The sequence below is a fragment of the Passer domesticus genome, chromosome 10 (assembly GCF_036417665.1).
Source record: "Passer domesticus isolate bPasDom1 chromosome 10, bPasDom1.hap1, whole genome shotgun sequence".
Lineage (NCBI taxonomy): Eukaryota > Metazoa > Chordata > Aves > Passeriformes > Passeridae > Passer > Passer domesticus.
This window is the reverse complement of record NC_087483.1, coordinates 16,538,837-16,554,773: the sequence shown is the minus strand read 5'-3', so window position 1 is coordinate 16,554,773 and position 15,937 is coordinate 16,538,837. Positions and strand designations below refer to the sequence as shown.

At 37.9% G+C, this 15,937-nt stretch overlaps 1 protein-coding gene across 6 annotated transcripts in view; it reads right to left on the bottom strand.

Moving 5' to 3' along the window:
* The window catches only part of SPATS2L (spermatogenesis associated serine rich 2 like), a 78,496-nt gene that overhangs the window by 30,255 nt on the left and 32,304 nt on the right, over positions 1-15,937 (bottom strand). For 5 of the 6 annotated variants that reach the window (XM_064434002.1, XM_064434006.1, XM_064434001.1 and 2 more), the window contains 2 exons: positions 11,804-11,867; positions 1,507-1,615 (listed from right to left, as the gene is read on the bottom strand). In XM_064434002.1, the coding sequence (XP_064290072.1) occupies positions 1,507-1,615; positions 11,804-11,842 (148 nt within the window). In that variant the 5' untranslated portion in view covers positions 11,843-11,867. Of the gene's footprint in view, positions 1-1,506; positions 1,616-11,803; positions 11,868-15,629; positions 15,826-15,937 lie in introns of those variants that run through there. The other variant, XM_064434005.1, reaches the window with a different exon arrangement.

Here is a 15,937-nt window from a genome sequence, read left to right as displayed (position 1 = left end):
TATTTCAATCTTAGCAATTTTTGTCATTTGTGTGAAAAAAGATTTCAGTTACTCATTCTATCCACAGTGGCAGCTACGTGGATACATATCTTTTCTGCTCTTTGCAGACAGTAACAAATATTAGCAAATTTTATATACTTCCTCACAAAGACTTCTGAACAGTAATCATGAACTGGTGAAGTTCAAACAAAGGTCATCTGAACTCAGGTATAACAGCTTGCTTTTCTTCATGACTTTATTGCACTTCTTGCAAAGCTTGTGTTTGCCCTGTTTCTTCCTTACAGCAGGTGATGAAAGAACTTCCCCTTTTGAGAAACCATTGGAAACAATTCCTAAGCCACAAGCAAGCTATGGTAACTTACGACAAAATAAAGTGAAAGCAACTTACTTTCATCAAACACTCCTCCACTACCTTCCCCAAGACATACCTTACAGGAAAACAAAATTATTGTTTTTATTAACTGGATGCATCACACTTCCCTTTTTCTCTGTGTGTGTGCACACACAAATGCAATTTCAATACATCCCTCAGAACATAACTGTCTGTGCAGCTGTCTGAAGCAAAAAGAACCATATAGATCTGATGGAAGAATTTGGATACATTTCTATATAGTCCAGTTTGCTTGCATCTGCTTTTTGCATATTGGTAATTCCTAGTATACAATGATGCTTTTTAGCTGATACAATTTAGTAAGTTATTCCAAATCAACCCTAAAAATATTTTGAAGTAAAATAAGCATGAATTAAACAACTTGCTGAGATAGCAAAAATGAGGCATTTTAAAGATATACAGGGCCATTTGAGATGACCAAACTTCTATTATCATTTATGTAACCCCAAGTAACAAAAATTTTGAAGAAGATTGCTCATGGTATGCCATTACTTTTGCAAAAGGTTTCTCACAGATTCTGGTGAAAGTTCAAAATACTTGACTTTATGTATTTACCAGGAAAGTGATATTAAAATACAAGTGACCTTTCATTAGAGGTGATCTCATGACGCAAAATACAAACATGGACCCAAGTTTAAATGGCTCGAACTTTCAATGGAGTCTTGGTTCAGCCATTATAAATGTCAAGGCTATTTGCAAAATTCAGATTGAGGTTTGAATGTCAATGTATGCATCAAGTTCAGGGGTTTAGGGGCCTGGTTATGTGCTTCAGAACTATTCTGAATTGTTCTTAGTTATTGTATCTTCAATAGTGAATAATTTCCTGACATATTACTGTAAAAAGCATTAACTTCTATGCAGAATAAAGAAGCAGGTCTGCAGTAAGAATGGCTTCAAGAATGGCAAAGTCAGGTAGAAGAGATGAACAACCACGTCAAACTCATACTATGAAGAAGCAGAGATGCAGCCAGAAGGATCAATTTTTTTTAATTAACAATTGTCACACATCAGATTTCAGAAGAACTACAGAATATATTTTCAGCCACTAGAGACAACAAATACTTGGCATGTATTGAATCCCTCCTGCATTAGTGAAAAAGGTACATTGTACTCACCATCCATGAAAGCTTGAACAGCCTTGTCTACATTGTTATCATATTGCTGCAACACCAGAACTATCTCATTATTGCTTTTGTTCGGAACAATTGATCGGATTGCATTGATCTGTAAGTAAAGGAAGACAATCACGTGAATTTATCATACTCCTTTAGACTATAAGGTACCTGTGCCAATGCACGTTTATATAAATGCCTCTCACACTGATGTGCTCACGAGCACACAGCAGTGTATCTATCTGCACAAACCAATACCCATCCCACCCTCATCCAGCCATGCAAATAATGAAGCAATTTTTTCACTACATCAAATCACAGAATTGGTAGCCAGTAATCCTGGAAACAAATCCAACTCTTAGTCACAACAGAAAAACTAGCTTAATTCAACTGACAGAATTTGGCCTTATGCTTCTTTCCTAAATGGTCTACTTGGTGCCAAGTGTCTCGACATATTACCTATGCAAATTTAGTGGGCACACAACTTCTTCAACAAGGCTCTTGCATGGCCTTGCTATATCAAAGTTATGACTGATTTTTTTTAGCATCTGAAAAACAGTCATACGCATGAAAACAGTCAGAGGCTAAAAGAGAACAATATAAATTTTAAAAGTTCTAGTGGCTGCTCAGTATTATTTCAGTTTGCTGTTCCATTTACAAGTGACCAGGAAGCTTGCGTAACAAAATCCTGAACAAAGGACATGGGATGCCAAATGCTTCCTTCAGGAAACTGCTGATGGATGAGGTGTTACACTCCCAGATAATTCTGGCACACAATGCTTAAATTTCCCAGCATTTGCTACTGCTATACTGTCAGTATCCACTGATACCAAATGGAATTCAACTCATGACGTTTTGATAACATATTTCTACTGGAATCACATTATAATTTATTTTCTCACCTTGTATGTTATAGCTGAAAGCAAATAGCTACATGAAACTTTGTTGCTTTTTTATTTTAATGCTATAAAAAATTTACTAGATCAGAACAAAATAAAAATATTTAAATATAATTAACAAAACAAAAGCCTATGACAAAAAATGAGAGACTCTGTCAAACCAGTTTAGTTGTTCCAAATTAGCTTTATGAGCTTCCGTGTCAAGATATCCAGAACGTATTTACAATCACAAACTTGTTATTGTCCTGCAAATGTTTATCTGGCACCCTCCTTTGTCATCTTTCTGTGGGAATACATCCTTGATTAGGGTGTACTTTATTTACTGCATTCCAATGTCATCATGCTAATTGTGACGCAGTGTGGTCTTCCTATTGTACTGTGAAATACAATTGAAAAACATAATACGTGAAGGTAGAGCTGTTTAAGGGCATTAGGCTGGCTCACATGGCAAAAGCATTCACACTACCTTGTCTTAGCTGCCCAGTTAGGTGCCGAAGGACAATCTCTATGGAGTCTCCATCAACAGGGGCATCAGAAGATGACTGAGAACACTTAAGTGCTCAGATTTGACGAAAAAATCTTAATTTTGCTGTAGTATGTTCACCCCACTCCTCAAGCACTGTGTTTCTGTATACTACCATAAACCAGGAGTCACAGCATGTTCTCTGAATGCAGTGATGGGACAGCTCAGATTCCTGATGCCTACTGGACTGGACTCCGCAGCAGAACTGCAAAAGGCTCCTGCTTGCTTTCAGTACGTGTTAGTACAGCTACTGAGGATGATTTACTGTGCTCCTGTCCATCATCCCATCACACCCCTCTCTGCAGCTTCACATTCACCCACAGCACCCCTCAGGTAGCAAGTCCAGCCAAATTCATCATTTAGAAGGCAGGGGAGCTGAGGTGCTTGCCTACTTCCCAAGGACCCTTTCCCAGAGGCCTGTCCCATTGTGTGTCTAATGTTGCCATGCTATGACTGAACCAGGCTGGCCCACAAGCTTGGTCCCCAGGGAACAGAGGCTGCTTTAGAATATCTACTAAACAGGGGTAACTTTTATGTTAAAGTTCATACAGAATAGGCTGGCAAGTGGACTGCTTGAACCAGAGGCTGTTGTTGCCAGAAACTGCAGAAAATCCCCTGTCTGCTCAAGTTTCTCCCTTCAGCTGACATGCACGCATGGGGAAGGAAGTGAGGAGTACAGCTCTCTGCTGTGTACTGCAGGCAGCCAAGTGAAAACTAACCCAAATCAATAGGATGTGAAGAGAAAGCACTGGAAAGAGGAGTTAATTAATCAAGCGATTGTGGGCCCAGGCATGCTATTTACTGATAAAGCTGCAACAAGTGTGAACCGAGCTGGCTCCACAATGAAAGTTGGCAAAGACACTAAGGTAGAGCAGGCCACAAGCTGCAGTCATTTTATGTTCACGCTCGTAGCTCTCAAACATTTTCACCATGTGGATTACATCTTCATATTCTCACCAAAAAATCCCCTCTTTCACAATCATGTGAATTGTCTCTCTGCCTACTCAAAATTGCATAATCTCCTTGTGGTAACTGCTTACAGGAAAAATAGTAAAAGAAGTATCTAGAGTATTCTAACCAACTTTAAACATAAGCACAAGGATCTCACATGGCTTCTAGGTCCTACTTTGCTATGAAAAGTCTGCAAGCCTCAGGAAGCATCTGAAACAACCAAGTGAGGCTAAGACCTCACTTGGAGGATCAGGCAACTCGCCACACAGTACATTCTGGAAACTTAAAAAGAAGAAGAATATCTGTAGGCTAGAGGACATTGACACACAAGAACTCAACCAAGCTGGCTATGTTTTAGACTACAAAATCAACTGAAGACTTTCTGTTTGCACTGTGTGATCTTTGTTAAGAATTTTTTATTATTGAAAAACCAGAATTAAAAGCTAAATTGTGTTTCATCCAACTAATACTATAATTAAATACAAAAAGGTTATGGAAAAAATTTAGTTGTGGATATAACCCAAAAAAACTCCAGGATGATAATCTTAGGGAAAATGCTTAACAGTACAGTGAAAAGAAATTTAGCATATGACAACACTGTGGACACAGACAGTTCAACTGGTTTAGTTGAACTACTAAAAAATTTGATTTAGGGAATTAATGTACCGTAAAGCTCAACAGTTCTACTGCCAAAACCCAACAATATTTTTTGTTGTCTGTTGCACAAAAAATACATTTGTTTATCTTTCTATCTGGAAAACATAAAATATTGTCAAGTTCAACGAAATAATTCCTCAGGAAAAGAACATCAGATTGCAAAGGAAAGCATCCAAAACCTTCAAAATCCCAAATCAGAAGTTGTTTAGACTTTTTAAAATCTGCTTCTCTTTTGTATGTATGCTGTAATACCCAGGATATCTAAGGTTAGATTTTCTCCCTTCCAGATTTGTGCAGTGATTTAAGTGGGTGAGTAGATGAAAACTAAAATTTGCAAAATGGCATCATGTTACCACACTTCTGGAATTTCAAAGACAAAGATCTGTATGCCAGACAACAAGTCTACAACATATGCACTGTTTTACCAACATTTTAATCCAAACTACATTGGAACTGTTGTACACAGGCAATGAAAATGTCAGCAATTTCTGGACAGAAATTACTGACACGTGGTTACAAGACTCAGACTGTGACCTGACAGTATATCTGGGAGGATAACAAGGTATGGAGGAAGACCAGGCTATATGACAGCCTTCACCTAGAAATGCAAACTTCAAGGTCCCTGATATTGTACTCTGATTTCAAATACATATGTAGATTTCTGGGTCTGAAGCTCAGCTCTGTCCCCCCACACAAAAAGTGTCCCATTTGTTTCCAGAAAGGGACCTAGTGATAAAAAAGAAAAAGCCAAAGGGAGGGATGGGAAACTTCCTGACAGCATAAGCCTAACACAAATGCACTTCTCCAACTGAAGGTCATAAGAGACCCAACACAGACTGCGATGAACAGAAGCATATCAAAGCTCCAGGAATGCTTGACAAATGCAAGATGACAAGGTGGACTTACACTGGAGGGCTCAATGTGATCTGGATCCAGCCACTCCAGGCATACTGGCCCTCTCTGGTTCAGCTGCTAGCTCAGGTGATAAAACAGCCCTTGTGGTAGTACAGCTGTACACCTCACCTGCTAACAAACCTTCAGCTGCTTGAGAGAAGTCCATCACTCCCCAATCCAAAAATCTGCATAGAGCTCATTTCTATTACAGATGAGATAGGAGGTAACTCCTAACTTTCTCTTTCTAAACTGATAGTCCTCAAACTCAGAATATCCAACTTCTTAACATTTAAGCAACAGATTATACAACTAGAATCATCTGGTATTTATGACTTCTCAACAACAAACTACTTTAAAAAATATTTAGCATCCTAAAGTATGAAAGAAAGTCCAGAGCAAAAGAATCCCTTACCAGGCAATGATACTGCATTAATGCCATTCTGCAAAGGCTAACTCAGCAGTCTACTTTATTAGAATTCCATTTATGTGGGAAAAACCTTTTTTTTTTCCTACTTACTGAAACCTGATCATAGGAGAAACGGCATTACCAGACTAATTATTTTGTGAAACATCCTGTTTTTATTCAGTGTAGATTCCCAGTGAACTTCTGTCATCATCTGGACGCTAGACAGCATTCCGGGACACCAAGAGAATGCAGTAACATACCTTCAGAACCACAGATAATTAATGCTATTAATGTCAGCATTAGTTGAGAATCTGTCACTGACAGCAGTTAAATTCCTGGGCTTTCCCTCCTGTAGACTAACAGGAAAGCACATTACTTTGTTTACTAAGAAAACTTTTTCAGAACTTAGGCTTAAAAAATTACTTTAAAGCAATCACAGATCTAAAATATAAATCTGTGATCTTGAAAAAAACTGTATATACAGTCAAGAACATGAAAGACAGAATCCAGGTCCACCTCCATTTAAACCCATGATCCAGAGCTCAAGTCCTGCTAACGCTTGCTGCAATTTGAGCCAGACTGTGTCTCATCAGGACCAGAATTCCACAGTCATGAGGATGTTTTTATCTGTCTCTTACAAAAAATGTTCAAGACTGCCCAGAAATGGAATCAAAATTGAAAAAGGTTTCAAGTCCCTTCAGATAAGCTTCTACCTCACAATAAAATCCTCAAGGTCTGATCAGATATACTTGGCTATTTTTCTGATGATTACTGTTAAACATCTCACTTGGGGCAAATTTTTGGCTCACCTAAAAAAACCATATGTATGTATACACACAAACATATATACACACAAACACACTTATATATATATATAAAATGAATCAGTAACAGGTTACTTTGGAGGAATATAGCACACAGGAAAGGATGCTGAATTCTACCCTCTCACGGTAGTTTACTCTAAGTCCTCACAAAGACCCATCTCATAAGACTTTCCAGGTAAGTCAAGCTCACAAAGAAACAGAGCCTGCCTGGAAGTTGTGACACCAGATTACCTATGCCACATGCAGAACCAAGCTTACAGTGATGTGTATTCCTCTAAGCCCTTTACTTTCTCTGTCAAATTTCAAATGGTTCCCAGGCAACTGTAACAACATGGACTCAATCACTGCCTGTTTGCTGCTCTGCTCCATCTGGTCCCCCTTGGCATCATCTCAAAGAGGATGTTTCTGGTGAATAAGTAACATATCCGGGGTTCAGAGAGTTTGTTTATGTATTTCTGACATAGTGACAAATTAAACTTCTTTGCTGAAAGCTCACGGCTGTTCTGAAACCCCTAAACACAGCTGCTCTAATCCCCTTGAAGTAAGTTACTATTATGGTCACTTACACAGAAATATTCTTATTCATGCTTGGTTAGGAAAACTAACATTGATCCACCTTCACTTTGCACTAAACATTAAGATCAACAGATTTTCTCTAAGTTAAGAACTAAATTAATTTATAAGTATGGTTACCAATAAACACAGACATTTCTTACTTTACTTTTACTGCATGTCAGTAGCAAATTTTTACGTACACATGTACATCATTCAATTCCATTACACCCTCAAATTCTCCCAAATCCTGCAACTGAAGCAGGGAAGAAAGAAGAGCTGCCAGCAGAACACTGCTGGTTTTGATAATCTAGGAATTTAGCATTAGCAGATGTCCTGGCTACATTAAGCAAGAAAATGCATTTAAAAACCACTTAATGGTAGAATTTTTAAAAAGGTTTTGAACTTCTACATAAACATATTTCATAAATACAATTTGACTTGGCTGTATTAAGAGGCTATTTCTTACATTAGAGACATTTTTCCAGAAGCTTTACTAAGTTCATCCTGACAAACTGAACAAGTGTTGCTAATATACCCTTTGAGCAAAATGACAGCTTTGATCAGATCTGTGCCTCTCTTTCTGCTACATGATCTGTTCATCACCCTGATACTTTCTGATCATTTATTCCTAGTAAGCCTCAAAAAAGTAAACTTCTTTAGGTACTTGTAATGGATTTATAATTTCACCTTTACCCATCAAATAGAAAGCCAGACATTCTAATATGTTATTTCAGGATTCCTGAGAAGTTTGGCTTAGTAAGAACTGTTCTACTTGAGTGATGACAGCATCATTTACAGACATGAGTTTGTGATATCCTTAATCCAAGCTAAATGACTCATCAAGTGACAAAAGTGCATTTTGATCAAATGGCCTTTTCTGGTCTTTGAACAGTCCATCTACTTCAACACAAGGGCAAAGAACAGCTGCAAAGGTCAACTTGAAGGAAAAAGTGTCCAACCTGTGATTTCACTATCTGCTTTGGTAATGCATGATTTCAAATTTACATACTACTTCCATTCCTTCCACTCTAAATCCTACTCTTTCCTCGCATGCTGACTATTGCTTATGAAAACCACATTTATAGTGTAATGCAAACAAAACTGTGAAACCTCCAAAACCACATCTGAATAAAATTTCCTTCTTGCAGTGCTGCTCATCTGCTCCTCCAGCTCTGACACTTGAAATGACAAATGAGAAAGCAAGCCTTTCAGGAGAACTTCAGCAAAACATCATTCCTAACAGAATCTCAAAAGAAGAATTTTCATCTGAATGAGTATTTTGCTAATTCCAGCTGACAGCAGATCTCACAGCAAGTTTAAAAGAAAAAAAGAAAAAAAAAAGAGAGAGAAAAAAAAGACGGGCCCAAAAGCAAGTCCTGAAGTTTAAACAATTCCTGATACTCCTTTGGATCAAAACCAAAGTCACATGCCAGAGAAGAATGGTTATTCTGGGGAGTGCCTGATACTCACTCTTCTCTTGTTAAACTAAGAGGGCCTAATTGTTGCAGGAGACAAGACAACACTTGTCTTCCTCACTCCAATTGCTTCTTCTTTGGAAGCCTTGTAATTCAGAATCTCAGCACCTCTTCTGGTGATGTACTCGGTTAATGCTTGAATACCTCCTTTGATTTTATGGATTTTGGATGCAAGCCAATAAGTTTAGCTCATTTTACCCCTTAATCCAGTGAACTTTTGTGCATATTATCTGAACTATGTATAACACTCAGTCTCTGAAAATTCTCATACAAAAAAAAATGTCCTTACTTATTTTCAGGCACAGAAATGATTATTAGTGTTATCAGAGGCAAGAGGGAGAGTGGCCTAGTGAAGGAAGACTACAGCAAGGGTCAGGGCAGAGGGAATTATTCTGAGAGAGGTCCTGATGGTAAACTTCTTCTACCAGTTATGCACGCAATTAATGACCTTTGTGTCTGCTGAAATGCAGAACTTCGGTTATTCCAGAAAATCTGTGGGTTATGGGCACGAAAATATGGTAACTGAAACAGTCCTGGCTCCCCCACAAGAGTATCACAGCTGCAGGAGTCTCTGCCAACTATGGAAACTTTCATTAGCCTTCCTAACATCACAGGCCAACATTTATATAAATCTCTTGGGGGAGAAAAAAGAAGATACAAAATAGAATGTTTAACCTATTGACTCTATGAACTATTTCAGCTGAAATGCCAAGAATGAATTATACAAGTATCACTACCACAGTAGCATTCTCTTATGACTCAAATTCAGGGGTGGGGCTTTACAGAGCCTGGTTGTGAGCATACTGGCCCAAATGTCTGCACTGGCCTCACACCACTTTTAAAACAGTGGCAGAGGTTTTACTTTCTTGAATAACTAGAAGCTGATCATGGAGAGAAAACAGGGAAACATCACCACTGGAAAAAAACAAACCAAACAACTGCTGCCCCACCCCCAAACAAAAGAACAAACATGCTGAAATCTGCGTGGGATTTTCACCATGGTTTTATCACAGTGAAACAACCTTCAATGTAAGGAGAAACTTGCATGCTACTTTTGCAGAATCTTACATGATTAAGTATTTCTGTGCAGATGTACAGCTCCTTTGGCTTCATACATGTCCTAGCAAAATCGAAATCTTAAGTATATCATCATCTGCAAGCACTAAGGTAGATGAAAGGCAGAACTGGGAAGGGACTGTATTCCAGACTGTTCTTTTAAACCAGGCCTGCTTGTATTTACATTGAGGGCAATGGATTTGTGAAGCTCAGCCAAAGTATTATATTTATAAACCTTGGATTTTTTACCCAGAAATATTGCCTTCCAAAAGGTAGATGAAAGTAAACATTAAACTCACTCTGCTTCAGTGTTGTGAGGCATGCCTATGGAAGCTCTGTAAGCTAAGTGAGAAAGGGATGTGATTTTGACTCTCTTACCAGTAAATATGTCTGCTTTTCAAACATGCAAATGAAATCCTCACGTTTTACAGTTTATGTGCAAATACTATCCAAGGCAACTCTGCAGGACTTATTTGTTCAACTTTTTCCTTGTATTTCTAGTGCATCACTCAAAGACCTCTGAAGCTACAGTCACTTCATAGTTACTCAGTTTGTTGCTGCCCATACAAATACAAAGATACCAAATCTCTGTTGTGTATGTAAACCAAACACAGGATACCAAACAGACCACTGCAATCCTGTTTTAAAACACAAGGGACTTGCCCAAGTGCAATGGCTCTCTGAGCACAACACCTTCTCAACTGCAGTATGTAGCTTGCATGAGGCTTACACTGTTTGGTCACCAACCCTTAATAAAATATATTAATTTATATTTTCCAGAATAAAACCCAGTGATTTTGCAAAACAATTCCAATTGCTATTAAACTAAGTTCTCAACTTGGCATAGGGATTTAGTGGCATTAAATAGTGATGGAAGATGCAGGAATAAAGAGTGGAGCAATTTATAACAGTGTATTGCTTCCATTATTTTCCTGCCTTAAAATGCATATGCTCATAAACATTTGATTTGGGGCACTCCCAGCTGATATCACACTTGGAACAGCAGATATCTACCATGAATAAAACTCCTGTTGCAGTTCTTCATTCTTAATCTTGCAAAAGACAAACACATGATTTGTAAAATCCTGGACTCGTAGAACTGACTTAAATTAAAAATTCAAGCTACACAGTAAATATGCAGAGCTGCAGCTGATTTACTGAGTTGTATTTTAGGAATTACTGTACTCTGGCACCAGGGAAAAGCATTCAATGACATTACTTTCTACTACAAAATCATCATGCTACTCAATTTTAAAACCCTGTGCTTTTATTAAGTACTAAGGAAGACATTCATCACCAAGACAGAGATTCATATTGACATGCAAATCCTCAAGAACAATGAGCAACACAGATTTTAACAACAAATATAAGGTAAAACTACTCAAAAAAACAGGCACCTGGGCAGTGCAACAGGTAAGGATCTTTTCCCATAAGGAGAGACAGAGAAAAAGAAATTCTATGGTTAGATGGTCTCTTCACAATCTGACTGCTGGGAGTCACAAAAGATCTCCTGACTTACCTCATATCCTAACTAACTTTAGGTCCTTTACTGCTCCTGAAAGGGTGACAAGGCTCTAGCTCTAGCCAAGGATATGGAGAAGCCTCAAGCACATGGAATGCAGTTAAAAGCAGACATACTTTCATAAGAAAAAGCAATCTACTCTTTGCAGGTCCTGCACTTTTAGGAATTGCTTTAACTATTATAGGTATAACATTTTTTGGCAGAAAATTATTTCTAAAGGGCATGTTTCTTCAATGGCTGCATTTTGTACAGCAGCAATCATCCCAAAGGACTGTTCTTCATACCATCAGTGTGCACAGAAATTACAAAGGAATAAGATAACTCTAGCTGACAAAACAGTCTCTCTGCAAAAAAGTAAAAATGCTTCTCATCACGCAAGATTCAGATTAGTCCTATCAATATCTGTGTGCATACTTAACTTCATGCACAGAGTCAATACATAATAAAGTTCAGTATGTAAACAGTGTTGGAAAGAACAGAAATTAAATAGGTACGCAAATATAATTTTTGTTTGTATTGTACTGTTACTTGAACCTACCTTTTCCTTGATATTTACATGAGAATTGATTTCTGCCATCTTTATTCAGAGGAGAGTAGTGTCTCTGAAATGAGAAAAAAATCAAAGAGATTAATTTGGAGGTTTTAGTCCCAACCTGTCAAAGCTACACCTGTAATGACTAATTGCATATGCTTACCTGTAAGCATTAGAGAAAAATGAGAGTACAATGTCCTGCACAGCAGTGCTCAATCCTGCCAAAGGTAAAGCTAGTCCAAATTTCCTACCTTCCCCAGATTAGTTCTGCAAGCACATTTAAAAATGCCTTATAGCTATGAATCTGGATAAAAGGCATATCACACTTCTCCCAGCCATGTCTCCCATACCCTGTTCTGAGGCTATAAGAGCAGGAGTACCTTAGATGAACTCAACAGCTCCTGTTTTCTCATACACCAGCATCCTCAATTTTAGCCAAAATAATTTATCAATTAATGCAGTCCTAAAAAGCAGCTAAATGTGCCAGGAGGTTGGGCTGACAAGCGCTGCATGGCTGCTTGTTGTTTGTTTTTAGTTCATAACTAATTCAGAAGATTTAGTCACACAGCTCCTACTGAAACTAACAGGGTCTGTAGATTTATATCTCTAAATCTTCTCTGAAAACTTGGGCACATGAATGGAATTTGCATATGATTAAGAAATCCTGCAATATACTTTCTATTTCCAGTTATGTGGCTGGGTGACTCTACCACATGATGAAGAGTTAAACACAGGGAAAGGAGGCCCGTTGCCTATTCTTGCCTCCATCAAAACCAACTGCCTTGAATTTCACTAAGGAACAGAGCTGAATCTTCACATTTTAAAATTAAATCACACACGAAGAATTACAGCAAAGACTAAGTCAAATGAAATACAATCATGGTTTGGTCACTATCTTTAACTCTATTGTACACTGATAAAAAGGTATAGATATACGAGAACAAACCCTTAAGTTCATTTTAAGTTTTTAAGTTGGAACATCTCCCTTTCTCCATTTAAGCATTTGTTATGTGGACTGGTATGTGTTCCAAAAATTCTTCCAAATCTCTTTTAATGCCCTTAAACAATCCTCCCTCAACTTCTTCTTTGAAACACAGAAGTTTAGTAGAGTTCAAACTCCAGAAATTAAGCACTTCACTTGCAGTATTCACTGACAACTTTTACATCTTATAATTAATTTCTGTATGCAGCCATTTTCTAACTAAAGAGATGAGAGCTAAGGAAGCATATGGGGAAGAGATAACAGAAAAAAGAAAAAGAAGTTCATTTGAGTTTTGGTCTGATGAAGAGCCAAAAGACAAAAGTAACCATTTCCATTGCCAGCTATTAAAAAGACATGCCTGAAATAAGTAAGGTTGCTCGTGCCATCTCCATCTTACTATACTATGAATAGATGCTCTATTTGAGCTCAAATACCTTTTACTTGTATTAAGTCAGTGGCTCAAATGCTTAGCCAAGGCTGGAGTCTCACTATGTCTGATAAGCCTTCTTGGCAGCTGGGCCACTGTGTCACTGGGAAGGCCTCACTGCCTGCTGGTATCTCAGAGCGGAAGGTGGCCCTTCCTGTCGCTCCTTGCATCACGAATGAAAGAGCTCAAATTAGTTTCTTTGTCAAGCCCACCCAAAGGCTAGAAGCAGAATTAAAAACATCTGGACAGAGCAGGCAGGAAGATCGCTCATACGGTAAGTCCAGGGCAATTCCATTTCCAAAACTTAGTGTGTTCCAATAACAAAAGAAAGGTGTTGAGAAATGCTTGCAGCCTGTAGTCCCTAGACAATTATTTTTAATGTACTTGTCTTTTGCTGTCAGCCATTTCTCATGCTGAAGGGGCAAAGAACATGAGATACAGATGATAAATTTTCCCATGCCGACTGGAAAAGTCAGCTCTAAAGTTACTCTAAGTCTTCATTTCCTTTGCTGCTTCTCATAAAAGCATGGCTTCTATCTAGTGACATCAAACCCACGCTGGATGGGTCCTATTCTCTGTTTAAGGGGTAGCTGTATGGTAAAGAACAGTTAAGGAATTTAACTGGTTTGCTCTTGCATCCAGTACAGAGCAATGTTTGTAATGTTAGAGACAACTGATCAATGCACTCTTGCATACTGATTCAAATACACTTAATCTGATCCAGACCCTCATAACAACATTAACCAAAAAAAGTTTATCTGTTCCTGAAGAACCAAACACACAACACAGAAATAAGCTCACTAAAAGAGGTAACAAACTCTTTCTAACTTTAAAAGTTTATTAATCTATAAAAACCACTAAGTAAGGTGAAAAGATATTTGTTACTTTAATTCCTCAGGTACTTTTTCAACATGTGTTATCAATTTTGTACCAAAATTGTACATTTTAAAACTGCATCTTGTATGAAGTAAATGAATCCAAATAATGATACTTTGTGAAAGCCTCATGCCTCTCAACCAAGGTTTCTTCAAATATACTAGCTAAATAATTCCTGAAATTTAAATTAATTTTGCTGATTAAACTCGACTACTTAGCCAATTCTACTCTTTGTAGCAATGCTCTGACTTGAGTTAAAACCAGACATCAAAACTTCATTCAACACCTTGCCAGAATTTGATGTGTCTGTTCTCCGCTGTACACTGCAGGTGTTACTATGATTATAGCCTTCTACCAGTAAATGTGGTGCTGATTCAGCTAGCTTGCAACTGCAAGCTATTTCAAAAAGACCTGGCATGCTACATGAAACATACCCTCTGCGTCTTTCTTCCTTTCTCTTTTTTCTTTCCCTTTTAAGATAAAAAACTAAGAGGACACCAGCTTTTACAAATGGACCCATTTCTCGATACTTCACATATTCATTAATATGCATTTTACAACTGTCAAAATGAAGATGCTAAAACTGAGTTGGAGCTATTTTTCATTCACCTTCTCCAAGGACAGATAATTGAAATAATATTTATAAAACACTTGCTCGTTTATATAACTCAGTCCAGCACTGCTTGTTACATAAAATACAGATGATACATTAAAAAGAAAATGTCAATGCTGCACTAATTTTTAAATGCATCATCCTTTATGCTATACTTAATAGTTAACAAATTTAAATTTCTCATTGTAGCACCAACTGATTTATTGACTTAACTAGTGTTTTTTCTCTGGTGTTATTTTAATCTCAGTAGTTAGCAATTAATTAGTTTCTGGCCCTGTGGCAAAAGACTACAGCATACCCAGAATTTCATGAACAAAATAGTCCCACTGAGGTTTACAAGCTTTATCTCCAGGTCTGGACCTAAGTTTGAGCTGCTACATTCTCATCCTCAGCTCTTCACCAAAGCTTCTTTCTGTGCGAGTTGTGGAACATCAAAGCAGGACCCTCAGCTGAGCCCGAAAGGCACCTAAAGCCAGGGGAGAACAGTACTTTACATGTTACCAACACCGTGCACACAAAAGAATGGTTGGAGAAACATCTCCGACAGAAGATTTTCTGCACTGGCCAAGATTAAGTTAATACAAGTAATAAATTTAAAAGATAGAAAACATACTGTATATGAGAGATTCTCAGCTTGAATGTCAGTTTACATGCTTTGTCTTTCTCCACCATCTCCTGCTTCCATTTCTGCTCCTGAAATGTCATTGCAAATCATGCCAAAAGACTTCCAAGAAAAATAAATTAATGCAAAAAAATCCCAACAAACTACAAAATCCCTTATATAAATGGGTCATTAATTTCTGATACAAATTTCCAAATGCACTACCTGCAGCAGGAGATCACTCTCAGTTTCTCATTACATCCTGACCTCAAGTACTGACAGGGTGTTTTTTCTAAAGCTATTACACACATCCAAATGAGACATTTCACTTGCCTTGTAAAATGAAGCATTTCAATTGCATTCAAGGGAATGCTGCAGAGAAGATTGCACTACTTTTGGCAGTTTTACTTCTCTCCCCTATGAGATCAAGCAGTTTGTGTTGGTCTGTGCAGTTTAAGCTACCATGAACCTGATCTAGGGCATCTATAGTGCTGGCACATAATCTGTCCTGCTGACCTTAACTGTAAGCAGCAACGTCCAGCAGGCAGACAGTTACAGGAACGGCCTTTAACCACTGCAGAAAAATATGTCAGAGCTCACCTGACACAGCCTAAAATACGTGCTGCTGGCTCAGCCTTTAC